At 43.3% G+C, this 26,315-nt stretch overlaps 1 protein-coding gene across 3 annotated transcripts in view; it reads left to right on the forward strand.

Moving 5' to 3' along the window:
* The window catches only part of LOC123375589 (serine/threonine-protein kinase TNNI3K), a 188,329-nt gene extending 162,884 nt beyond the window's left edge, over positions 1–25,445 (forward strand). For all 3 annotated transcript variants that reach the window (XM_045026599.1, XM_045026600.1, XM_045026601.1), the window contains 4 exons: positions 3,311–3,370; positions 5,312–5,481; positions 20,066–20,145; positions 23,943–25,445. In XM_045026599.1, the coding sequence (XP_044882534.1) occupies positions 3,311–3,370; positions 5,312–5,481; positions 20,066–20,145; positions 23,943–24,019 (387 nt within the window). In that variant the 3' untranslated portion in view covers positions 24,020–25,445. The remainder of the gene's footprint in view (positions 1–3,310; positions 3,371–5,311; positions 5,482–20,065; positions 20,146–23,942) is intronic.
* The last annotated feature ends 870 nt before the right edge of the window (positions 25,446–26,315 follow it).

The following is a 26,315-nucleotide window of genomic DNA, read 5'->3' on the forward strand; positions in this document are numbered from 1 at the left end:
GACTGACTTACTAATTATGTGGTAGCACATACATTATGGCAATTGCACATGGCATCAGGTGATGTCACCTTTAGACAATCAGATCCTACAGATGTTACATTCTGGGAATTCAAAATACAATCTGTGTAATATGTTCAGTAACATAGACTAGCAATATTAGTAACATTAGTCTTCTCTGGCCTGGTCTACACAAGAAAATTACGTTGGCTTATGTCTATCCCGATTCAGGATACCACTTAAGAACCTGCTTAACTGATTCAATGGGACTTAGGTATATGTAATACTTTTCTGAACCAAGGCCTATATGACTTTGGACAAGTCACTGGCAGCCTGTTGATTTCACTGGGCTTTACATCCGGACCTTAACCGCTCTTTGATTTAGCATCCCCCTATGTAAACTGGACTTAATAACACTTACCCACCTTAGTGAAGCACTTTGAGAACTATGGATGAAAGACGGTTTAAGTGCCAAGTGTTATTTAGTTTTATGGCTATTAGTACTTATGGTTTCTTAAGCCGATAATGCCTTTCTGTTTTCTGAGCTAGTGTTAGAGGTTTGCTGCTTTTAGCAATAAACCAAGTATGTTCTTTAGCATCAGTATGAAAGTCACATTCGGTTTAAATTTGTTAATAAGGTGTCTTATTAAATTGTTGACTTAAGCAAACAATATGTAATGAATACAGTCAACGTATCTTGGTAGCATTTCCACAGCTCATTTAGCCCCAATAAAAAGAAACCATTGTTTCAGAATTATAATGTCATAATGCACTTTGATTCTAATCTCTATCGCTGGTATATCACTTAATCTTACTAATGCTGTAGAATTGCCTAGCAATCCAAAGTTCGTTCAGCCAGTGTAAGGCTTGAACTTTGCACAATATGTGAACAATAACTTATTAAAACAATCTTTTTTTTTAAGTGTCTTGCTGCATGAAATGACTCCTTTCTCAGTAACAAAGGTTTTCAATTACCTCTGAAGGCCTTAGAATAGTTTTGGTAAGGCCGCTAGGCAAAGAGAAATAAAACAATGTTATCACTCTTTAGACAGTGTGTGCAGAGATTTGCTTTCAGAAGCAGAGTCCAGAAACAGTCAATACAATTAGAGGACTGCAGTGAGCTCACTATATATAATAAATATCAGTTCTCTTGGAGTGTCTTACTTAATTACCTGGTATATATGTTAATCCTTGACACAGAGTAACATTTTCTGAGCATACCAGGCATGAGGAGGGACATGATGTTATTAACTGAATCACCATAGCAAGTAGAATGAGCAATGTACCTAAAAGAAAAAGAGCATATATTTCATGGTATTGACATTTATTATTCAGGAATTAATTGCAAGTGACTAATTAAGTACATTAGTGGCCTCTGCATTTTTTAAGGAGATTTTAATTTGTCATGAGAGAATGGTGAATTTTACGGCCTGAAAGATGTCCAGTGGACAGCACTTATGACTGAAATTTTCCATTACTCCTGGTTTATTAAAGATACAGTACAAGTAAGACAACAGTGTATGTTTATGTGATAGTTTGGTCCAGTTCTTAAAAGGGCCTCAAATTTAGAGGGCACAGCTTAGCATTTGCAATTAATTTAAGGCAAACTCATGGCTCATCTCACCTAACCACCAGACTGTACCCATGTTGCAGGTACTTAGACATCTACATGCTGCAAACTATAATTGTGGTTGTTTCAAAGGCACATTTGTTCCCAGAAAATAAAAGACAGTGACTCATAATCAGTTCCTTTTATATTGAGCTAGTTCTTGTGTTTTGATCAATATAAAACTATTTGATTCTATCAGGTCTTGATTCAGCAAAGTACATAAACACATGCTTAACGTTAATAATTATGGGCCTAATCCATGTTCATTGAAGTCAGTGGGAGTCCTTCCATCAACTCCAATAGATCATTAATGTCAATGGGATTTAATCACTCTGTAAGATGTGCTTACGTGCTTTGCAGAACTACGGCCACAGAGATTATGTTGTCAGGCCCAGTACAAGAAGACAGGCAGACAGATATCTCCATAATTACAGTCCATTTAATATAATGAATAGATTGAGATATCAAGCAAACCCCATGAAATAATTTCACATCCAGGCCTTCTGTAATGCCTAGAGAATATCCTCTCCATGCTCCTGATCACTGCCATAGAACAACTGAAGAAGAGACAGTCTTCAAGAACCCATATTTGGTTTTAAAAAAAAGACTCTGCACTGGGGTCAGGATACATTGGAAAAATTTAATCCATTCAGTGTTAACATAGAAGAGAAAAGCTATTCAATAAAGTGAATAGGTTTTTAACTACTGAGTCTAGTTGTATTAATGCAAGGCACTCAGAAATATGAGACACAACAGCTTTCAAAAGTGTCCCCACTACTTCTCAGCTTGGCGCATGTAACAGGAGCTCTTAGCATCACGCAAGTTGGCCCTTTGCTGGGGACACATTTCACAGTGTGTCACAAGGCCCTTAGATTAGCAATAAGAACCTGTTAGCGTAGTATGGCTACAACCCCACTAAATCTAACATTGAGATTTACAGTCAAATTCTGAAGTCCTGCTCATGTGTGTTGTCTGGCTGCTGTCAGTGTGACTACTCATGTGAGTAAGAGCTGCAGGGACTGACCCTAAGACTCTTAAAGTGGGAAGCGGGAGGGGAGGGGTTGCCACCAGCCCAAGAATTGATCCCTGTCTTGGCGTTAAAGTCTTCTTAAGTGCGCATCTGATAAGTTACACACTCGCAGGCCCTATAAAAACCAGAAGTACTGCACCTGTGGCTCCTAGAAAATGCTCATGCTATAAGATCTAAACATGCCATTCGTATAGGACATGCCAGTATACTCATGGTGGCACCAAGGAATGCAGAGAGAAGTGGAGAGGCTCCACAATCACCCCCCCTTTTTTATCTGTATAGTCAGGGCCGGCTCCAGTGCTTTTGCCGCCTCATGCAGCCAAAAAAACCAACAACAACCCGCGATTGGCGCCACTTCGGCGGCAGCTCTACTGCTGCCGCTTCATAAAGAGCTGGACGTGCCACCACTTTCGGTTGGCGCCCCAAGCACCTGCTTGCTGCGCTGGTGCCTGGAGCCGGCCCTGGGTATAGTGTCTAGAAGGAAGGTTAGAACCGGCTGTACGCGAACAGGCTTATCTGTAAATGGTGTCAGCTTTCCTGGTCAGAGCCTCCTACAAACGCAGATATCCACATTTTAAAAATCAAAACTGCAGCTACCAGCCCCTCTTTTATTTGCAATACAAAATGTGCATACGCTCTCTCTCTCTCTCTCTCTCTCTCTCTCGTATTCACAGGGAAGACCAGAATTTTCTGAAGTAGTCACAAAATTAGAAGAATGCCTGTGCAATATTGAGGTAAAGATATAAGCTCCTGCAGTTAAGTAATGTGAATGCACCAAATGAGCAAATGTGAATGCAAGTTGGAGAGCAACACAAGTGTGAAAGAGACCATAGAATTTGTTGACCCGCTTCACCCAGTTGTAACCTCCCCCACTAAATTTTAAGGTGATACAGTAAACAATAGCCCCATGAGTGCCCTAAGAAGAAGAAGGCCAAAGGCCAGCCTGACAGAACACACTGCTGTGAGTATGATATGAGATCAGGTCTCTCACTTGCTCTTGGCTCCCTGCATTTCCAGAGATGATAATGCTGCAGAGAGAGACTGTTCAGCATTGCAGGGATGTACCTTGCAGTAGTCTTAGGCAGACCCACTTCTCCCCACCCAGAAATCCCAGGACTGCTTGGCTAGAAAGAAGAATCTGACATGGATTTTCAGGGGAGGGGATTAAAAGAGCAAACATAAAAAGAGAAATACAACGCTACATTTCTGCTTCTCTCTATGGCTAATAAACAATTGGATCTATCAGCATTCAGCCCAATGAAGATACCTGATCAAACAGGAAGTGAGCTTGATTAGGGACTCCAGTCCTGAATTTACTGTGTGTGTGTGTGTGTGTGTGTGTGTGTGTGTGTGTGTGTGTGTGTGTGTGTGTGTGTGTGTGTGTGTGTGTGTGTGTGTGTGTGTGTGTGTGTGTGTGTGTGTGTGTGTGTGTGCGCGCAAAAATTCCCCCTTTTCTTTAAAATGTATCACTGCTCTTGAGCTAAAGGGTCAGAGCAGACTCCCATAATCTATTACATTTCTTCATGCTCTGACTGCAGCAGGTTGCTTTATGTGTAGGTGGAAGCTTTTAAGTTTTTAGAACAAGTGAAGTACTATATCACAAGTAACCGTGCTGTCTCACGGGAGAACTGGCTTCTGTGATACATAGGCAGCAGTGCATGTAGGATGAAATCTGGGCTATGAACCAAAAAAAGAAGCTTTATTTATCTAAGGACTTAGTCTTAAGCTCCATTGTCTCCATGGCAAAACCCTGTTTAGGAGAGTTTTAAGGAACAAAATCTGTAGAGTGCTACAGGCAACAAAGGATGAAATCTGGGGTGATAAGATTTTTTGTCCCTTTTGTTTCCTCTTCCCTCACTCCAAAAATTAATTTTGTTCCTTTTTAAACTTTTAAATGTGTCCTAGCACTACATGCTTGCCCTGCCATTCTGGGTTTGTACTTAGAGATTCGTGAATTATAAGGCCAGAAGAGACTGCTATTAGGATGTCCTGATTTTATAGGGACAGTCCCGATTTTTGGGTCTTTTTCTTATATAGGTTCATATTACCCCCCACCCCCGTCCCGATTGTTCACATTTGCTGTCTGGTCACCCTAGCTGCTATGCTCATCTAGCATAACTTCCTATAGAACACAGGCCATAGAATTTCACCCAATAATTCCTGAAGTGGAAGGAATTGCTCTTCCCTGCTACGTAAGTGAACACTATCAAGCCCAATAACTCACAGCTGAACTGGAGCATATCTTTTAGAAACACATCCAATCTCGATTTAAAGACTCCAAGAGATGATGAATTTACCACTTCCCTCAGTAAGCTGCATGCAGCTCTCATCTGCTGCTGATCAAAGTCAGGAGGCACTGCTTTTTTCAGCCAATGCAGCAGAAGAAAGAAGGGACACAAATAGGGTGACCAGAGGGCAAGTGTGAAAAATTGGGACAGGGGGTGGGGGTAATAGGAGCCTATATAAGAAAAAGCCCCCAAAAGCGGGACTGTCCCTATAAAATCAGGACATCTGGTCACCCTAGACACAAATATTAATGAGAAAGAGGCGAATAAAAATAATCCAGGACTGCAGCAAAATGTTTGTGTTCTGTTGCACATGCTCAGTGCGTTGAAGCCTCTTTAACACTGTTAAGGCTCATGAGCAAATGTTGACAACGCTCTTTTTTAATCCAGTTGATGTCTCCAGCTTCCAGCAACAGCAGTGGCTCTTTGTCTCCTTCCTCTTCTTCTGACTGTCTCATTGCACGAGGAGGTCCTGGCCGTAGCCATGTTGCAGCTTTACGTAGCCGGTTTGAGCTGGAATACGCCTTGAATGCAAGAGCTTATGCTGTTTGGTCACAAAGGTAAGTGGCAACCCCTTGAGGTTGGACTAGCTCTTACTATGGGACAGTGTGGTGGGCAGCATCAAGAAAGTGCATCCAAGGAGACATCCATCATCTTCCATAGACTGTGAGATTCCCAGATTAGGGACCCTCTTCTTGGGTGTTTGGTAAGCACCTTGTAGATAGTGAGCAATGCCATAACTAAATAATCATATGATATGTAGTTGCTGCTGTATAAAGGTTTGAAAAGTGTTTCGGAATCCTAGCTTCTCAGACAGTCCTACAACAGTATGATGAGCCCGAGGTGTTTAAAATGTGATGGACTCTATCTGGTTGGGTAGGCCACAGGTGGATGCTTCATTCTAAAGGTTTCACAAAATCTAATATTAATATAGATTTTGTTTATGATTTAAAAAAATAAAAACAGTGATGGGGGTATTTAGACAATTGCCTGCACTGGCTGGACCGCAGACACAGCAACACTGCTCTACCGTAGGACAACAAAGAATGATGACTACCCATCGAGGGGTGTCATTACAAGTGTTCATCAGGTAGACACACATATTTCCACTACCTGCCAGTGAACCCGCGGGAGCCCGTGGATTTTTACATTATAGTTTGTTGTTTTTGTTTGCATTTGAAATTCTGAGCGAAGAAAAGTTAAGCAATCAAAATGCTTATCTTAGCAAAAGAATAGTGAATAATTAATAGAGTATATGTAAACTACTAGGATAGGGGCTTCTGGCTACAAGATGGAAAAGCCAGGTCAGATAGCTGACAAGCATTTCAATATGTAGGTGTAGCCAGTTGGTGCTGTTACACATAGTCCGTCAAGTTTTTTTCTTAGCATGGGAGCATTGTTCAGTCTTTGAAAATAGGCTTTATCATCAGTTATAGGATTCGATTCCTTATTAGGGGGAGTGTGGCAAGTTTGAGCTTGCTTGAGCTAAAGGACCAGGTCTGTACTTTGGAGACAATAGCAGATTCATAAACGTCTATACATTATCTAGCCACTAGAGGGAACTGTGTTCATGTGAGACACATTCATAAAAACAAGCTAGTAGAAGTCAGGGCTCTTCTGGTGGCTCACCCAGTTAGCAGGCAGCAAAACCCTGCATAGATCTGCCAAGTAGATTCCACTGACTCCCTATGACAAACATAGCGTGTGAACTCTACCGAGATATGAGAGACATGGGCGTGGCCTTCTGGCCAGTGGGAACTAGAGGCAGAGAGAGTCATTCCTTCAGGGAACACTACATACAGCCAGGCTTGGGGAGAAAGTTATATTATTATTTGTGTTACCAGGAAACCTTCCTCCACCCTTGCTTAACGTTAAGATTACTTTAATATGAAGTGTGTAGCCCTTATCTGGAGTGGTGTTTGAACACTCTCTCCTCACAGTGGCATTTTGCAACAGCAATAAAATGCCATCATCTCCAGTAAATTAGTAGTAGTATGTATGTATGTATGTACTAAATTTGGATTTCACAGACATAAAAAATGCCCAGCTCCCTGCCTCGAACAGCTTACACTCTAAGTAGACAAAGGTTTAAGGTAGTGGGAGAAGGCTGCAGTACAAAAGCAAAGTAAGCTGCTGTGGTTTTGCAATATGCTTCTTAGTGCCAGGCTCTCTTTTTTTGTTTGTTAGTTTGTTTGTTTTAATTTAAATTGTGATCTGAGCGAAATGAAAGGACTGAAGTGAGGCCTGTGGACAAAATTATTGAGCTAATGATGGTGCACTGATATTAAATGGAATCAGCAGGGCTAGACTGTGACTAGAACTATGCTGCAGGAGAACCTGCATGGGCCACCTGTCCAGGGGTATTCTGCATCTGGACACATCCCTGGAGTGGGTGAAGTCTTGGCTCTGCCCAATGGGCAGCCAGCATGAAGGGTGTTGCAATTCGCTGCCCCTATACGCCAGGAGCAAATTACTCTCTCCTGACCCTGTCTCCTTCCTCCCACAGGAGGGAGGAAGCAAGGAAGGAATTGTGCCTCCAGATGTGTATCCAAGTCACAGGGCTTCCTGGGACTGCCCCTGAGTTGCCCAGGGTTCTGTCTAGAGAGAGCATTTAGTCCTTAGTGTTCAAGAGACATCAGACGAAATCCTGACCCCCTGGCAGTAATAGTAAAACTCCCAATGACTTCAGTAGGATCAGGACTTCACCCCTAATATATGCTACAATTAAATCAAAACAGAGGAACAGTAAATGCTATAAGGACTGATGCTAATATATGTGTTACATTTCTTTACAGAAGAGAAGCCATTACAGAATTTTCTGTGGCTGTCTGAGATCTATGTTCTCTGTGTTATTGTAGCATTAAGGTTCATATCTGAAGTAGTCTGTGCTACCACTTGGGAGACCTGGGTTTGAGGGCAAATTTAACAATCTCCCTTCTCAGTCTCCTGGGGACTGAGAGCACTGCTGAAATGAAATGACACTTAATTTCTGCTAGAAGACACAGATTTATGCTTTACTCTCTAGCACCACCAAGCAGTCAAAAACTGTAACAGCAGAGAAACCACCTGGACATCCTGCCCTCCTGGCTCTTATGGGGAGTGAAAGGCCTGAGCTGGAAAGTAGTGGCCCCAGATGGGGAGGGAGGGACCGCACACCTGCACTTAGATGTGAAGGCTTTCCATATTAAAAATAGAAATCCTCATCTGGTGAAATAAAAGATCTGCTTTAAATGTGAGAGGGAAGTGAAGGTGGGGATTGGGGTCAGGAGAAAGGAAGAGAGACCCTGCTTTAATCCTTCTTCCGTAAAGAACCAGATAGTGCTGTGGAATGTAATAGTTTTGCATGAAAAGAATGAGGGAGTGACATATTTAGGTTACAGTGCAGACACCCGAGAGAGAGAGTGAAGAAGCTATTGCTACAGCCTGCCTGCTCCTATAATTTAGTATTCTCAATATGCCAGCCATGCTCGTTAGTTCATTGAATGGGTTCCTCTATAACCCAAAGGGTTATTGAAAGTCCCCTCTCCCCCCTCTCAATTTCTCTGCAACAAAAATTAACTAAATGCTACCCTATAAATAGAACTTAGAAAGCTTCACCTAGAGGCAAAATGTACAATAAAATGATAATGATTTCTGCAGTTTTTCAATTATACAACATACTGAGATGATTAATGACTTGACTTTCTAATGACAATGGTTTCTGAAGGTTTTAATTTTGGGAAATGTATACGTTTAGAACAGAGAGGGGCTCTGTATTTCTGGCTGCATTCCACTGGAATATTTCTCCATCTCTTCTACTTTCTCAGTTCTGACCACTTCATATTCTCTGCAATACTGTGCAGTGTGCAGCTTGGTAACGCAGCTGAGACAATTCATCTAATGAAATCTTCCTGTCCCGTACGTGGAGTTAAGCAGGCATGACACTGAAGTTATTTGCTTGCTTCTTGCCTTGTAACTTTAGTGTTTGTGTTTAGTGAGTCTCCCTCCTGTGTGGCAGCAGTTACCATGTGTGAAATAATAAGAGGTGGGTCACAGTGTCCTCGTAATGAATTGGGTGCAATAGCAATGCATTCTGATTGCTTGTCTAATCAGGCTGCTTAATGTATCAACCCATCACACAGTAGAAGCGTTAATAGTTGATTTTCTACTTCTTTACACCTTTAGCGCTTCTTATATAAGGGCAGATTTGCAGAAGAATAACATTCCTCTTATTCTAAGTAGACCCCAGACCCAACGGAGTTAGGATGAATCAGAATGATTTTGTGCCTCGTTTTCTTTGAAGTGTGAAATTAACACATTCTTAAGCATTGGTTACAAACTATGGTGTAGATGTGTTTGAAACCATGCTATAGGCCAGCTCAGGTGGCCAAAGATTTCTATGTAGAGCCTGGTGTGACCTACCATGGTACTAAATGAATTCCCTCTCCATTCTGGACAGGGGCGTCATGCCAGAAACATGCTACAAGAACAGTTCCCTGGCACCATTCAAACAGAACCTTGTTTGATAACTGCTTCTGAATAAGGTTGCTACCAACATAGTTCAATCTGTAGTGTGGGCAGGACCTACATATTTGTGTGATGTATACAAGAATAGCTTCCTCCTATGCAGAACTTGGCCCACCTTGTATTGTATTGTGTTGTGTTGGCTTGACCTGACTATAGACACATTTAATATCACTCGCATGCTACTATTTATTTCTATATATTATTGATAGTACAGAAGTGCCAGAGACCCCAGTCAGAATCTTCACCCCATTGCACTTTGTGCGATCCATGCAGACATAGGAAAGATGCAGTCCTTGCCCCAGATAGCCTCCATCCTGCAAAGATATGCATGCAGTCAGACCTGTATGCCCATGCGTTGCCTCATAATTAATACCATGTGAACGCTATAGAAATACGTCTCAAGCCAAGCCAGCGAAAGGGCTTATAGCTACAGGAGTCTGCTTGTGGCCATCTTTCAAAGATAGAAGCCTAAGAAGGCATTGGTGCCACTAGCAAACCACAGAGCTTCTATTTTGAATCTGGGCAGTGTATGTGTAGGACACACACACACATTGAGATTCCAGCCACAGGCCGGGAGATTCTACTTGCAGTGCCTCAGCACAGCAGGGCCGCCCAGAGGATTCCGGGGGCCCGGGTTCTTCGGTGGCGGGGGGCCCTTCCGTTCCAAGACCCGCCGCCGAAGTGCCCTGAAGACCCGCGGCGGAAGCCCCCCGCCGCCGAATTACCACCGAAGTGGGACCCGCCGCCAAAGCGCAGCCCGGTCTTCGGCAGTAATTCGGCGGGGGGGGTCCCCGCCGCGGGTCTTCGGGGCACTTCGGCGGCGGGTCCCGGAACGGAAGGGGCCCCCCGCCGCCGAAGACTGGGCTGCGCTTCGGCGGCGGGTCCTGCTTCCCCCCCGCCCCAGCCCCAGCCTCTTACCCCCGACTCCCTCCTCACCCGGAGTCTCAGCGCCTCGCCGGAACAGCCACAGCGTGTGGCTGGTGGGGCCTGAGCTCCGTCCCGCTCAGAGCCGCGTGGGGAGGGGGCGGGGCTGCAAGCTCCACGTCGAGCGGAGGGAGCTCAGGCCCCATTGGAGCTCCCAGCCCTGCCCCCTGACCGTGGGGCTCAGGGGCCCCGGCGGAGACTCGGCGCTTGATGCGCTGAGGCTCCAGGAGAGGGGCGGAGGCGGGAGCCTCCGCTGTTCTCTTGGGGGCCCCTGCGGAGCCCGGGGCCCGGGGCAAATTGCCCCCTTTGCCCCCCCCCGGGCGGCCCTGCAGCACAGGTTTGGAAAAGAAACATGATACATCCAGGAAGCAGCTGTGCAAGACCAAGGCATTTTGAGTGATCGGTTTCCTCCAGCAAGAAGACTCTTCTCTGTTTTGTTAAATAGCATAGACTAAAACACCAGCTCTATATTCCCCACCCAGCTTCTTTCCATCTCTGGCACCACTGAACTTTTTCCTAGGTAGCTGTCCACTTGGAGTAAGGATCAGAGCTGTGTCCTTTGCTAACCACTAAAAAGAGGATGGAGCAGGAGAGAAAAGCCAAGTTGAAATTCTTCCTCACACAATCCCTAAGGAAAAGGCCTTACATTTTTATCAAGGGAAAGGTCATTTTTCCAAGCTTTATCGCTACTTCTGCTTTCCTTAAGCTGCTGTTTCCCCTCACTCCAAACTTGACATCCAGAGAGGCTGTGTTAAGTGATTTATTAAAGTTTCTGTTATTCTAGTTGTTTATTATCATTTTTTAGCCAATTGACAACAACTTGTCGAGTCATCCTTTCAGTGAAGTGTCTATGTGGATGGGGCTAAGAAAGATGTTCTAAGGATGAGCAGCTTTAGAGATTTAGCTTTTCTGCCTCCTGTTAAATCAAGGCCATGGCACAGGGTTGCAGCTTTTCATGCAAGCGTGTACGTGTATTGTAGTCCCCCTACCAACAGCTGAATTCTCAGCAGCTCTGTGGTTTTTGTAGATATTTAAAATTCATGAGCTTCTCGGTCCCCTCTGGCTGCTTTGGCCTGAAAGTAGAAAGTGGCCCTTCAGCCACTTTGAGGATTTCCACTGCTAATGCTACACTGACTTTTGCCTGGAGTCTGGCCTGGCAGAGATCAGGCCTTGGACCAGGGATACAAAGCTCCTTAAAGCAAGCTTTGCTACCCCCAGTCCCAACTGATTCTGTATAAAACACAGTTGGCTAGACCTGAGGATCTCGGCCGCTTTCTCTAGGCTAGTGCCTTGGTATTAATTTTGTGAGATGCTGCACTAAGTAATTCAAGCCAAGTTTCCCCCAAGTTTTGTTGGAGCTGCACCCTGATCGCATGCAGACGCACAGAGGGGTTGCTATGTTCCTTTCAGGTACATAGTTATCTTTCTATGATTTTATGTTTTGCATTAGTCTTTGCCCCTAGTGTGCTCGTCCACAAACAGGGGGGGGTTGCTATAAATTACAAATTAATATTAATAATGTTTCTAGGACCACAAATGCACATGACTTTATACTGTGGTAGGTCAGCCCCAAAGATCTTCTAATCTAAAGGCAGGCACACAAGCAAGCTAGAGCAGAACATAAATGTGGGGGGAGGGGGGAACATGGCCATTATTGGATGGTTCACAGAAAAGTCGTAGTTGTTCCATGGAGGAGATGAAGAGAACTTTGCATGCAGAGCAGGGAGCTTATCCCAGGAATATAGGGTGGCATGAAAAGACACAATGTGGATATTGGGCAAAAGGGATACATGTTCCAGTCAGAAGGGAAGCTGGGGCACAGAGAAGGGACAGGAGGAGCCTATGAGGAGAGTAAGGCAGACAAAAGGCAGAAGAAGAATACTGAGGATATTAGGCTTAGACAGAATGAGCTTTCCTTGCTTCTTTATAGGAATCTCTCTCTGTCCCTGTTCTCTTTCTGCTTCCTACCTGTACTGGATGCTGGTGCTTAGCTTCCTCCAGAGCCATGACAGTGCCACTCCATGCATCAGCAAGCGGTGGCACTCTAAGAAAACTGCATCTGTCAGTCCCCGGAGCAAAGTACTTTATCTTTTTAATGCACGTCTCAGAGCAGCTGGGAAAGCAAGAGCCCCAGGAACAGGCCTGAGCCTCACAACACTCACCTCAGCCCTAGAATAATATTTGCATTGAGGCTGGAAATACAGACAAACTCTAAGCAAACCTAAAACAAACAGCCTGTATCCTGCCATTGGTAGCTAACATTAAACATTTCATGTTCTGTCACTTGGACAAGTGATTGAGTCACCCTTTTTGTTTCATGGCTTTGTGTTTTAGAGGTTGAAAAGCTGGATTGATGAGCTTTGCCAGAGAAAAACATTTGAAGAGTAAGTGAAGCTGATGACACGTTACTTTACAGTTTAGTGGAATCCAGCAAATCTCATTCTATTATCCTGTCAAAGTTTCACAAAAGGAAGACCTGAAAGCATATTTTTAGAAGATCCTTAATAGAAGCCAGGAGCCATGAATACATCTGCTAAGTTCAGATATGTCTAGTGGCGACAGACCTTTGTTTTTCTTTACTCTGTGAAGTAAATAATATCCCCAAAGACTAATTAAGTTTAAATAAAGTTCTGTTTAGTAATGCGGCTTCTGCCTGCACTTCGAAAAGTGTCAGAGTCCTAGAGCCATGGCTAATGATATTTTCAATTCAAAGGCTTCTCAAGGGTTACGTAAGCATATTCACTGAAGGCAGACCAAATGAAAAAGCTTCTTTTTTAAGTACAGAACTGAAATGCAGTTTTTATGGAGCATTTAAAACCAACAGTCCTTGTTTATTCTCCCAACTGAGTATCAGATATGGTCTGATAGAGGTGGGCTCACTTTTATGCCTAGAACAGTTCAAAAGCATTTCAGTAAATTCTCTGTTTGCCAAGCATACCCACAAACAGTATTGTTTGAAAATATAAAAGAGGATGATTATTTGCTAGGTTTTCACCATGGCTGGCTTATATAATATGCATATATGTACCAATACAGTAGAACCCTCATATGGTCCTTTCTAAAATCTTCACAGAACAATTTTACATTGGATGAAATTTCACTGTCACTGGAATTGCAATTTCCATGTTGTTGTGCATTGGAACACTTAGTTACTTTCATTCTAGTCCAGATTCTAGTCCAGTGTAAACAGAATGTCTCGGGATCTGAGGCTAAATCTACACTACTGCTTGTGTCGGCATAAGTTATGCTGCTCAGGAGTGTGAATAAACCACCCCACTGAGTGACACAAGTTACACGGATATAAGCGCCAGTGTGGACAGTGCTATGTCGGCAGGAGAGCTTCTCCCACCAACGTAGCTACTGTCCCTTGCAGATGTGGTTTTATTATGCCAACAGGTGAGTTTGCTCTCTCTCCCATCAGCATAGCGCGTTTTCACCAGACACACAGCAGCGGTGCAGCTGCAGCACTGTATGTGTAGACATGCCCTGAGCTCGTACTCATGTAGGTGACAGGCAGAAGACATGAATAAAGTGTATTAGTTCTCCAGATTGTAACATATATCCTATCATGCAATTGGTCCCTGTACAGAACTGCCATTGTCATCAGGAACTAATATGTCCAACTGTGCGAGAATAATAATTACAACTAATTGGCTTGGTTGGTATATGGTCAAGGTTTCAGCTGCGCCTCCACCTATGCAGTCACAAAATTGCAATGCACATACTTGCACATCCAACTACAGACAGATCAAAAATTCCAACCTCAGCATACACCGACCTCTTAGAATTTGCACTGAAAAAACACATTTGCCCAGTGGATTTCATGGGTGTAAATGATAACTCTTGCACACACATGCACACAGTTTATGTATACTTCCAAGTAAAAATGCCACAGAGTTTCAGACCTTTGCCATTGACTTTAATGGGACCAGGATTTCAGCCCTTGAGTACTGGGTGAATTGAAGGCATTATGTAGTTGTAAGACCCTATGGGTGTAGGTGCTGTTTGAAATGGCTCTTGTGAGCAGAACTCAGCTGAAATTTATGAGAGTTCCAACCATCTGACAATGGCTCAGTAATAATGACAGTAAACTTCAGATGATCACTGTTTCATTCCCAGTTCTGTTTCTGAGATGAAACAGTGGACACAGGGAGGCCAATCACACACTTGAAAACATACTACCTGTCGAGGATTTGTATCCTGATCCCTCTACTCTGCAGCTGTACAAAGAGGGGAGGCAGGGGAAGGAGTGACTCAGATTATATTCTTCTGCTTGGCTTTTCCTTTTATACCAAGATTCTTTGGCCATTTTTTTGCCTGGCTGTTTGTCATGAGTCTAAAGTTGCTGCGCTCAGGCCCACAATGTACAGTGAGAGACAAGACACAAATGACAGGCAGTAGGCTCAAGAGCTTTGAAGAGTTTGTTTGCCAGCAGGGAGACTAGTTTACTGCAGCTCTACTCTAGGGGCATCTGTCTGCACTTTCCAAGAGCCAGACTCCAAATGAGGCAGCTGTTCCAAACATGTATAAATAAAAGAAGTGTGTTCCTATGGGAACCTTTGCAATATTAGATTACCTATTCCTCAGCTAGGGTTTCCTTTCAGTCTAGTTTCTCATAGAGAATCGTAGACTTCAGGGTACATTTTCAGAGCAGTGCTTGTGGAATTATGCTTCTTAGCTCACTAAAAAACATATTTAAGATTTATCCCATAGCCAATCCATTTGTAAAGTGACCTTAAATCCTGAACAGCAGGCTGACTGTCCTTCTTACAAACCAAATTGTTTAAAACAGATTTGCAAAAATGTCGTGGAGAAATATCAGTGCAGACACAGGTTCACCTACATAGATGATGATGATGATGATGATGATGATGAAAGAAAAATGTCTGACATACTCACCTACCAATAAATATTATTTTATCACAGCTGAGTGGGTGAGTAGAATTTTGCAAGTGTAATTTAAGGACTTTCTATTGTGTGTTTATCCCCTAAAATTTCAGTGTGGGGAAAGCACCAGAAAATCTTTATAGGAATCCATCTACTCCTTATTCTGCACAAAATAAACAGATTTAAAGTCAAACTTTACTACTGCATATACCTAACAGCCAAAGGGCCTGCAGGACTGTTCATGCATATCTTTCTACGAGTTTTCATGACATTGTCTCTTTCTATGGACACCCTAGCAACCAAAAAATCCTAAGTTCTAATGTCTATGGGAAATGAATGAAAAGGTTCAAAATACAATATACATTTTTTAATTAAAATTGATGTTCATTAATCCTTTTCTGCAGCATCCACCTCATTGTGTTTTACACACACACACACACACACACACACACACACTGAAAGCCATCATAAGCAATCTCTCAAAGGACTGATAAAAATTGGTGCTCAACGGAAGTGTTCTTTTCTTAAGACTGGGGATATATTAAAAGTGATCCTTTGTACATTTTTTGTGCAGAGTAAATACAGTGACATATACATTGTTTTCTTTTGTATGTACCCACCATACATGCACACAAAGAGAGTGAGAGAGAGAGTCTGGCTTTATAAAGCCCTGTATTAATGCAAACATCCCCGAAGATTCGATATGCTTTTTACTCAAAAACAAAACATTAGTTATAAGTTTGTAGCCTCTGTGGAATATTTCAAATACTTGGCAATGATCCATGTTTTGCACGTTGAAGGAATTCTCTAGTTTTAAATCATTACATTCATACCGGCCTGTCTCAACAACAGAGCAGCATGAGATTCCTTCGAAGACTTCTTGTGACCCAGTACAGGACGCTGAGGTAAATAAAGATGAGTTCTCTGCACTCAGAAGAAAAAGGAACAGTATTCTGTACAGGAAGCTCAAACCAATGTGCTTCACAGAAGTGGACTTGTGTTTTACAGAGTCACTGTGTTTCTCTAAGCCATTGTATCAATGTAGGCTGGAATTTTTAAAGGAACCTCAGGGAATTTGGTGCCCCACTCCAATTGAAATTCACCTAACTCCCTTGCATTCCTTTGAAAAACCCCAGCCACAGGCTTAATGCATAATATCTGTATACCACTCACTGGACATGACATGTCATGTATATTCAGGGTCCAACACATAGAAGTGAGGTGATCAGAGACAAACTTTTATTTCTCTCTATGAACATACATATATGTATACACTTATAATGCTTGAGTGAAGGGAAATAGAAGGTCAAAATGTTGGATCCCAGACATACAGCACATATTATATCTGGTGAACTGTACAAATGCACCTTCCCTGCTATTGTGAGACTATATGTGATGAATATGGCAGCTGAGGAATCTAGATGTCTAACTTTGGCAGCATTCCCTGGAATAGTGGGCACACCCTTTGAACAGCTTGCCAACTATTTATGAGGGTAAAATATTCAAAAGCCCCTGGTCACTTATTAGTCTAACTGCTATTGACTTTCCAGGGGATTTAGGCTAGGTTTGCGTGGCTCTGCAGTTCATACTACAGGGCTATGAATGCAGCATGCACCAGAGTGGTGCTTGGTAACTGCCCTGTGTGAATACTGCTGGTACAAGCTAACGGGTACCTAGTTTGGGTTAATGTAGTCCTCTTTGAACAGGACTAAGTGAGCATGAACTAGCTACCTTTTAGTTTGTGCCCGCAGCATCCACGTGGGGGAGGTACAGCACGTCAGGCTAGTGTGCACTGCAGTTCACACCCCACAGTCCACACTGCAGGGCTCTGAAGTGACTGAGGCCTGGGCTACACACCGTTTTTGTACTGCTATAACAATGTTGGTTAGGGGTATGATTTTTTTAACCAACACAGTTATATTGGTACAACCCCTAGCGTGGCTGCACTGGTATAAAGGTGCCTTACACCAACCAGTGTAACTTATTCCTCTTCCTATATGAGAATAAACTGTACTGGTCTAAGCACATTTATAGCATTCACACAGTGGGGTGTTATACTGCTTTAACTGACAAGGCCTTAGGCATTTCTGAAAATGGTACTCATTGACTTTAACAAGAACACAAAATGGTCTCTAAGCATTTATTCTTTTTTGTGACTTATGTTTCCCCATTGCTGTGCCTTCTGAGCTCATCATTCAAATGAGCGCACTTTATTAGCAGGCTGATGCTCCTGCTATATAAGTTGCCTGGGTAAATGTAGCTTTGAGACATTGTTTCTTTTATGAAAACTGCTGGGAGCGATTTGGATGCTATTGAAATTGTATATTTTGCATTTTTGACCACGACACAAATTAGGTAGCATTGCCCAGGCACTGTTTGGGGGGGCCATAAATTAGTATTAATTTAAGATACTGTGGAGATGGAGCAGTGACAGAGACAGAGTATTGCTTCTGTAAATAGCCAGAATGAAGCCATGAGTTGAGGTTAGTGGATAAATTAGTAAAAATTTGTATTCAACTAAGAATAGGAATTTTGGGGGAAAGGTTTTCTCTTTCCTCTGTCCCACAGAACTGCACCTTCGCTGCTGGGGTCATGGAGGAGACATGCTGTAAGGAAATGTGGCGTGGAAATGTATTCCCTTTTTAAAAATATAAATCTTCCATATACTGAGTGCTGAGTGGATTTCTTGATGATTGTAACTGGAGTCAGGCCTGAATCAGAATGCCAGACCTTTGGGAAAATTCAGATCTGGATCTGACGTTAATGGCTGGACAAACCAAAATCTTGGGTCAGAACTCCACAGTCTTTGGGAAAGTTAGATCTGGTTCAGGTTCCTCTCTAATTAAAGCACGCTAGTTGGTGTAAGGCACAAAGTCAAAAGCCAATTGAATTAACCACCTAAGACAGTAGTTCTCAAACTTTAGCAACTCAAGGCCCCATCCACCCCCTCATTTTGATTTAAAAATTTTCACAAACCCCAAAGCCAGCTTCTAATTTTCCCCGGGGGTGCTTAACCCCCGCTCAGCCCCTGGCCCCGGCCCCCACTCCACCCCTTTCCCCCAATACCCCACCCCACCTCTTCCCACCCCCACTTCACCCCTGCCCCTCCTCTTCCCCACCTCTTTCCACCCCCTCCCTCGAGCACGCCCCATCCCCACTCCTCCTCCTCCCTCCCAGCGTCTCCTGCATGCCGCTGAACAGCTATTCCACAGCATACAGGAGGCACTTGGAGGGAGGGAGAAGAATTAATCATTGGGGCCAGCAACCCAGGAAATGACTCACAGACCCCCTGGAGTACCCTTGTGAACCCCCAGGAGTCCACGGACTCCAGTTTGAGAGCCGCTGGTCTAAGATATGCAATGGTTCCACAGTTCAATTGCAGAATATTTACTAGGACATTTTATCAATGACAGCAAAGCTCTATTCATGTCCAGAGTTCTAAAAAGGCGGAGTATGGTCTAGTGTTTAGTACAGGTGCTGGGAGTCATGTGTCCTGGGTTCTATTCTTAGTTCTCCTGCTTACATGCTATGTAACCTCTAGCAAGCCACTTAACTTTTCTGTGCTGCAGTTTGTCCATCTGTAAAATGGGTATAATAATGTAGCTCATAGTTATCACAGTGGGCTGATCAATATTTGTAAGACATTATGGATTTGAGTGGTTACAGAGAGGCAACAAATTAATAAAGCCTTTCAGGATAATGCTTACACTATTATGTAAACTCCCTCACCCCCTGCAAAAGTATTCCCCCAAAAAGTTTTTTCTCCAAAGAAACAATAGATGCTGCTCCCAAAACCAAATTTTTGTCTCCTTCCCTATAAAAGCTCATCCAGAATAAAAATGTCAAGTATCATTATACATACAAAAATAAGTTGCTATCTCAAGGAGGAAAGGAACATCTTTTATGTTTTTATTAGTCAGCGTGTCCTTTTGAAGAAGAAAAGTCATTTCATTCCTGTAATAAAGGTTATAACAGAAGAGCAGAGAGATTTTAAAAATGAAAAAGGTCTGATCTAAAATCAGCTTTGGTACAATGGAGACTAAAGGATAAAATATTACCACTGTCTAACCATTCTTGAAAGTCATCTAAGTTTTTCAGGGGTAAAATCAGCCAGGTTGTGACAACCTTACCTGCCATTAGTTAGCAACTTGCCTCACTGAAATCACCAAGGAAACTGCATTGTTGCAAATAATCTCGAGTGTCCTTTCCAGCGATGTCTCCAACCAGTGTGCCTGGAGATGCTATGTCACCGTAACCACCGCAAATCACTATATATCTTGCCTTATTCTTTTATGTTTCCCTGGAAATACAGTTCTCTTGGGGCTTCTTGTTTTCTTTTCCCTGGGCATGCGCAATTTCTGTTTGCCTGTTATCTGAGAAGAGCCAGTAAAGGACAATCTTTACCTGATAGCTTTTGACGATCGAGGATAAATAAACCCATTGGCAGTGTTGTGGTCAGTCCCACTGAAAGACAGCTTGGGGATGGTCTTTGTCAGATAAACTAATTTGCAGGAACCTGATAGCAGTGATGCATAAAATATTGATGCCTAGAATTGCTACTAAAATAGCAATTTACAAGCAGTTGTGAAGCCAAAACGAGATATTTGGAGACAGTTACTCTGGGAATGTGTGGTGTGTGCACATGTGTTTGATTCACGATCCTGAATAAAAGCCCTTCACGCCAAAGATCTCATTGTGAATGTTGGTAGCAGGGCACCCAAGCAGGTATATTTCATGCTACTGTCTTTTGCCTCAAAGTTTATTAATGGAAAATCTGATGCACCTCATTTTGGTCACCGTAACTGAGGTGTCATGTCAATTTTACAGCACTGGTCAACACCCTTCTCAAGGCCTCTCCTTGGATGACATGAGGAGGAATTTCCAGTACCCACCTATTGACAGAAATGGTGAGTCCAAGCAGAATTATCATCTTCAGCAAAAGCTGAGCTTAATTGTACTTGTTTTCCTTGGGGCTGATATACTTGCCTTTGAATTTAAGTGGCATGAGTGATGAGAGGCATTTTTCACCCCAAGCTGAAAATGATCAGCCCTTAGGGGAGGCAAACCATGTCGGCAAAGAAGACCAAAGCTCCAGTGGCTCTTAGTAGAGGGGAGTACCACCTCTGCAGCATTGTCACACTGTTACCTTGTAGCTGTTTGTCGTAGCTACCTGTTTTCTTTGGTCATATTCTGAGACCATACGGGCCAGATTTTTAAAGGTATTTTATTAAAGGTATCAAGTGAAATCAATGGCAGCTAGAGGCCTAAATACCTTTAAAAATCTAGCCCTGAGCTCTTTGGGGCAGGGACTGTCTGTTCATTATAAGTGTGTGTAAAGTCCCTCGCCCGGTGTGCCCTGAGCCCTGACTGGGGCCTTTGGGCACTGCTGTAGTGCTAATAAAAAATAACAATAGTTGTAAAAACAGGTTTATGGTGCTAGAGCAAATGGAAACATTTAAGGAAAGATGCTTAAGTACCTCAGACTTCTTGTGGTACAGCTCAGTTTGTCAGAAGGATCCTGGTATGTCACAGGCTGGTTTGGGAACAGATTCTTCTGAGAAGAAATTGGAGCTCCACAATGTGACATTCTCACCCTTTGCTTTAAATGTGACACTTACTCACAGTTGCAGGGGGATTCATGGGACAACTGGTAAAACCTGGAATGCTGTCCAAAGAAAGTGCACTGCCCAGAAACAGCCTTAGCCCACTGGCAGTAGAGAATGGTTGTGTCGATAACACAGAGGTGTTATCAAGAACGAGCGCTATCAATGGCAGTAGCATTGAGAAGTTCCACAGGAAATAATGCTAATAATAAATAACATGTGGCACACTTCTTCCATAGCACTTTACTAAGGAGAGCCAGTGGGATTATCCCCAGTGTATTACAAATAGGGTAACTGAAACTCAGAAAGTTGAACTGACTTGACCAAGGTGACACAGCAAGGATGTGAACATAACCCATGTCTCCTGTGCTTTCTTCCCCCAGACCACAGCAGCAATTAAAAGCAGCAGGGTGCAGTTAAATAGCTACTGGAGACTAGACTTTCAAAAGCAGGTGCCTGAAGTGATGTTCCTGAATCCAGATTATGACATGAATAAGTGGCCAGATTTTCAAACATGCTGAGCACCCGGCAGCTCCCACTGAAGTCCCCTAATCACAGGTGCTGGCTGTTCAGCACATTGGAAAATGTGCACACTTATTTAAGTGCCAAAATATGGAGTTCAGAGCCAGGTTTTAGGCTTTCATTTTTTGAAAGTCTAGATGTAATATAAGTGGAGGGTTCATAATATTGTCACCCTTCTGGTCTGAGCGCATAGTTAATAATTGGATTTGTTTGTTTTCATTAGGTGCAGAAATTGATTATAGGAGTCTGGTATATTCATTGGTGCAATCCAGTTTATTTACAGGGAATGTACAAGGTCCCTGTTTCCCTGAACACGGTAGAAACAAACAACAGCAGGCAGTTTCCTTGTTTGCAATTTACAAGCTGCTTCTCCAGTTAGTTCTGTGCCCAGGGATGACTGTCTCTCTGCTTCCTCTCAGGGCCACACTCACAACTGCTTCTCTCACTGGCTCCTTGCTTTCTTGACTTCCTGCCTCTCCACCCACACGTATCTTGCCAATCAGTCCCCTAGCCCAGTGCATCTCAAAGCCGGTCTGCCGCTTGTTCAGGGAAAGCCCCCGGCGGTCCGGGCCGGTTTGTTTACCTGCCGCGTCCGCAGGTTCGGACGATCACGGCTCCCGCTGGCCGCGGTTCGCCGTTCCGGGCCAATGGGGGCTGCGGGAAGCGGCGCGGGCCAAGGGATGTGCTGGCCACCCAGCCCCACTCCACCACCCAGCCCTACTCTGCTCCAGCCTCAGTCCCAGCTCCCAGGCCCCCCCACCCAGCCTCGGCCCAGCTGCATCTCCGCTCCTGGCCACAGCCCCACCCCCAGCCCTGTCTGTGGCTCTGCTCCCGGCTCCAGCCCTGCCCCCAGCTGCAGCCCCAGCCTCGGCCTGCTTACCCCTGTCCGTGACCCTCCTTCCCCCCAGGAGCCGCAGTCACACTCCTGGCTCCGGGGAAGGAGGGGAGCGCAGACAAGGATAAGGGAGGGCATGACTGGGAAAAGTTTGGGGCCCACTGCTCTATACTGCAGTCAAGGGTTGTGATGGCAGCACATGTAGCTGTACTCAAGCTAGCTTCAACCTAGCTAACTTGGGTCTTGGAGCAGTGAAGCCACAGCAGCATGTGTTTCAGCAGTGACTGTACTAGCCCACCCAGAATCCTGGGTCATAACTTGAGTGGCTAGCGCACACTGTATGTGGCTTCACTGCTCTGGCACCTGAGCCACCTAGATAAAGCTAGCTTGGCTATGTCTACAAAACTGATTCCAACCAAACCATACGCATTGATAGGGCTGAGTTGGAAATCATTTCCCTTTTAAGTATATGAAGATGTACCATGATTCCACACAAGTATTCCTTGATTAGTCCAAAGGCCACGTGATGCTAATTACATCCAAAATGCCAATACAAGCACATACACACGGAGATTTTATATCCTAGCAGCAATACAGTTATAAGCATTGGCCAAAATACCCACAACAGAACCAGGCCCAGGAGATTCCTTCCCGTCAAGGTGTGACTCAAAGGGGGAAGGAAAAAGCTCTGACACTAAAACTTCTCAAATCCTTGCTTTTTATACACTAAACAAGCTGGTTATTAGGCTCTAGTCAAAGATACAAAAAGGAGTTTTAGGGCTAAACCCTGTCCCTGGTGCCCAGTGAACCAGGTTTCCTATATTTCTATGAGATCAGCACAGAACTTCAGTAAGATGACACAGCTCTTGCCAAGGCCATTACACATTTAACGCAAACAACTTTTCTTTCATGTGATCTTATTCTTTGGTCACTCACTTTGAGCCTAGTGCTCATTCAAATTCTTGAAATCAATTTAAAACCAGAGTTTGCTTAGGCCCCCATAGGCCCGTTCTTCTCCAGGCTGCTAATGTGCCGTAGTGCTGAGCTTAGCTGTCGAGGTTTTTGTTTGATTATTTTTTTTCTCCTTCTTTATTATATGTTTTATCTTTTGCCAAGAAATATTTGGGTTATTAACTTTTTTCGGTTACGTGACATCTGACTAGAGCTGTATAATTCCTCTGTAGCCAGAAATCTGAGCTGATTGGGTCAGATTTAGACAAGTTACAGCAGAGCCATAAGAACAGCCATAACTGTTGGCCAGCGACCCAGTTCACCTTTAATTGGAAACATAATGCAATGGCAGTAGATCCCCTCTTGATAACCTCCAAGAATTAAAACATAAAGAATTAGTCATCACAGGCTGCCTGCGTGGGCCCTTTTGGACCCCAATTTGAAAGGTCAAAAAAGATATTTTAATATAAAACATGCCCTGTATTATTAAAATACTTGGACTCAAGTTTTGTGTCAAGCACTGATGTTTTACTGTGCCTGATTGCTGTTAATTCCTTGCATGAACGATAGGGTCTGTAGGCTTTGTGTTTTATTTCTGAAATTTTCCTCGGAAGATTATATTGACTTGGGGTTCGTAGGCAGCAAAAAGACATCAGCATGTGCATTGCTTATTTATCTCAAAAAGACATTCGCATTATCTTTATGACATGGTCACTGGCTGGAAAGGAGAAAAGTGTTGCTATGTTGCGAGGTGATTGTGAATAACACGTGAACTTCTCTCTGCTTTATGCAGGTTACGTGTCTGATCCCATGAGTTCTATGCGATTTCATTCCTGCAGTAATAGTGGCAGCTTTGAAGACAGCAGCTGACAGCATGAACCATCTACCTGGAGAGAGATTCCCCATAAACTGACAGCAGCAATTCTTACTGTGTCAGCGTAGCTCCCAGTCATCATACATTACACCAAAGATGCCTAATTGGCTTGTTTATTTACTGATGGTGAACATTTCTATCATAAATTATGCTGTAACCTATTTTTCCTGCCAGCCTGCTTAGGGTTTTCTGGTGGTGCACCTTTGTTTTTCCTTAATAAAAGCAAATGTCCACAAGGAATGCTGCACCTTAAACTTGAACATTAATAATCTGAGAAAAGAGATTAAAGCAAAAATAAGTCTGTTCAAGTTACAGAGGTCTAAGGCAAGTTGTTTTACTTTGGACTGCAGTAAGGCTTGTGCAGATATCACAAACTTCCCGACTGAGACAAACAAAGTAGCAACAAAGCCAGCCTGAATCACAGGAAAGGATCAACTCATAATTCCTGCAGCCACAGCAGGACACAGCACAGCCAATGTTGTGCCAGCTTCCTAACATTTTCCTCATTTTCTTTTAGGGTTTGTCTGTGTTTTGAAACTTCCAGTTCTCCAATTCCTTATGTTGCACAGCTGTAGTTCTCCAGGCCCTCAATCCTGTAGTTCTTCTCAATCCCGGGTCCTGGATGCTTTAACCCCTCTGTATGAAAATTAAGAAATCCTTAGCTGACTGTCCTAATTGGCTCCTGAACAGATTTTTTGTCATATCTGCTTTTTACTTCAGGTTGTGTGCCTTACATCCTCAAATTACATAGAAAATGCTCTCTAGTCCCCTTATGCGTATGTTAAAAAAAATTAACCAGCTAGAGAGAGATAAGAAACTAAACCCCAACCCATCTAAGTTTAATGTAGCCATATAAAATTTTTGTGTCACAAACGTAATAACCTTGCAGCAAGATAAAAGGTTACATTTTCACTCATCCAAAGCAAAACTACTCTGCAGTGCCATCTAGTGATTCTAGGATACACACATTAGTATTGGGTTCCAGCGTTTTCACAGCAAGTGTTTCAATCTATGACAAAATTTGAATTACCGGAAACCCATTTTTATTCCACACGTACACACTAAAAAAGAAAGAAAAAGAACTTGAACTATTGTTTTGGGAGCTAATGCAAGGTTAAAATCCTTTAGTAACTATTTAATATTGTTTGGAAAATAAAATTTAGCAGACAGATTCTGTTGCTATAATATTTTTTTCTTAGCTGCATTACAGTATATAACTGTCAGGCTGAATAGAAACTCATATTCAAGATTTGTGGCTTTCTGAGAATATTCTGTAGGTTTGTTTCTCATGACTGGTGTTTGATTTTGAGCTCTGTGATTAGGCATTGTAAGTGCTATAGCATTTGGTCTATAAATGTGTAATACATTTTATTGACTCGAGTCTTCTCTGCATGTTGTTAGTTTCAGGATCCTGTAGCAATAAAAATGTGGACGGTTTAGCTTGGAGAGTTTTGTAGGTGGCGTAGTGTTTTATTATTTGTTTTACTTCAGAGTTATCTGATGCATTCTGAGGAAAAACAAAACTGAAATATTAACATCGTCAGGATGCGGCTTCCCTCCCTCACTCTCAGCCCCAGGCATCCCCTGAGCAACTCCTTTGGCCTGTGAAAGGCTGAGGCTTCATTGACAGAAACAACCCAATTAGGTAAATGTAAATGTTATGGCTAGTCATACAGAGAATTGTTGAGATTCCAGCTCCTCACCAAGAGGATTAATCGTCAGAATAGCATTTCCCTCCATAGAAATGAAAACTCTTCTCCACCAGGAACACCAGCCCAATAGCTGATTAGCCCCCTCGAGGCTTCCAAACCTGACACACCTACTCCTGGACATCTCTAGCAAGACAGCAACTTCTCTGCCTAGGACCCCCGCCATCACAAGGAAAGAGGTGGAGTGGTGTTGCTCGCCGTCATAATTCCCATGGGGCACAAAGGTTCACAACTAACCGATGGAGTTTGTGTTCCTAAGAGCTCATGTCCTCCTGCTTGTATTGTAGCTACTATCTGGTTTTACACTGATTTCCATGGGAGCAGGAGCAGGCCCACAAAGCATTGCTCTCGCTTTTAACCATCTCTTTGAGACATTTTTCTAAGCCAAAATCAGAAAGCTTCCACTCCTCTTACTCATTAAATAGGTAACGTCTAAATCCTCCTGCCTGCCAGCCTGGACGGTGTCTGCCATATCTCGGCTGAGTGATAGCTAGTTCATTTCCATCCAGATCACTGTCCCAATCTGACACTGGGAAAGCCATGAGACTGTGGACGCTGGAGCCAATGGAAAGCAGAGCTGAGC

This window comes from Mauremys mutica, chromosome 8, assembly GCF_020497125.1.
Source record: "Mauremys mutica isolate MM-2020 ecotype Southern chromosome 8, ASM2049712v1, whole genome shotgun sequence".
Lineage (NCBI taxonomy): Eukaryota > Metazoa > Chordata > Testudines > Geoemydidae > Mauremys > Mauremys mutica.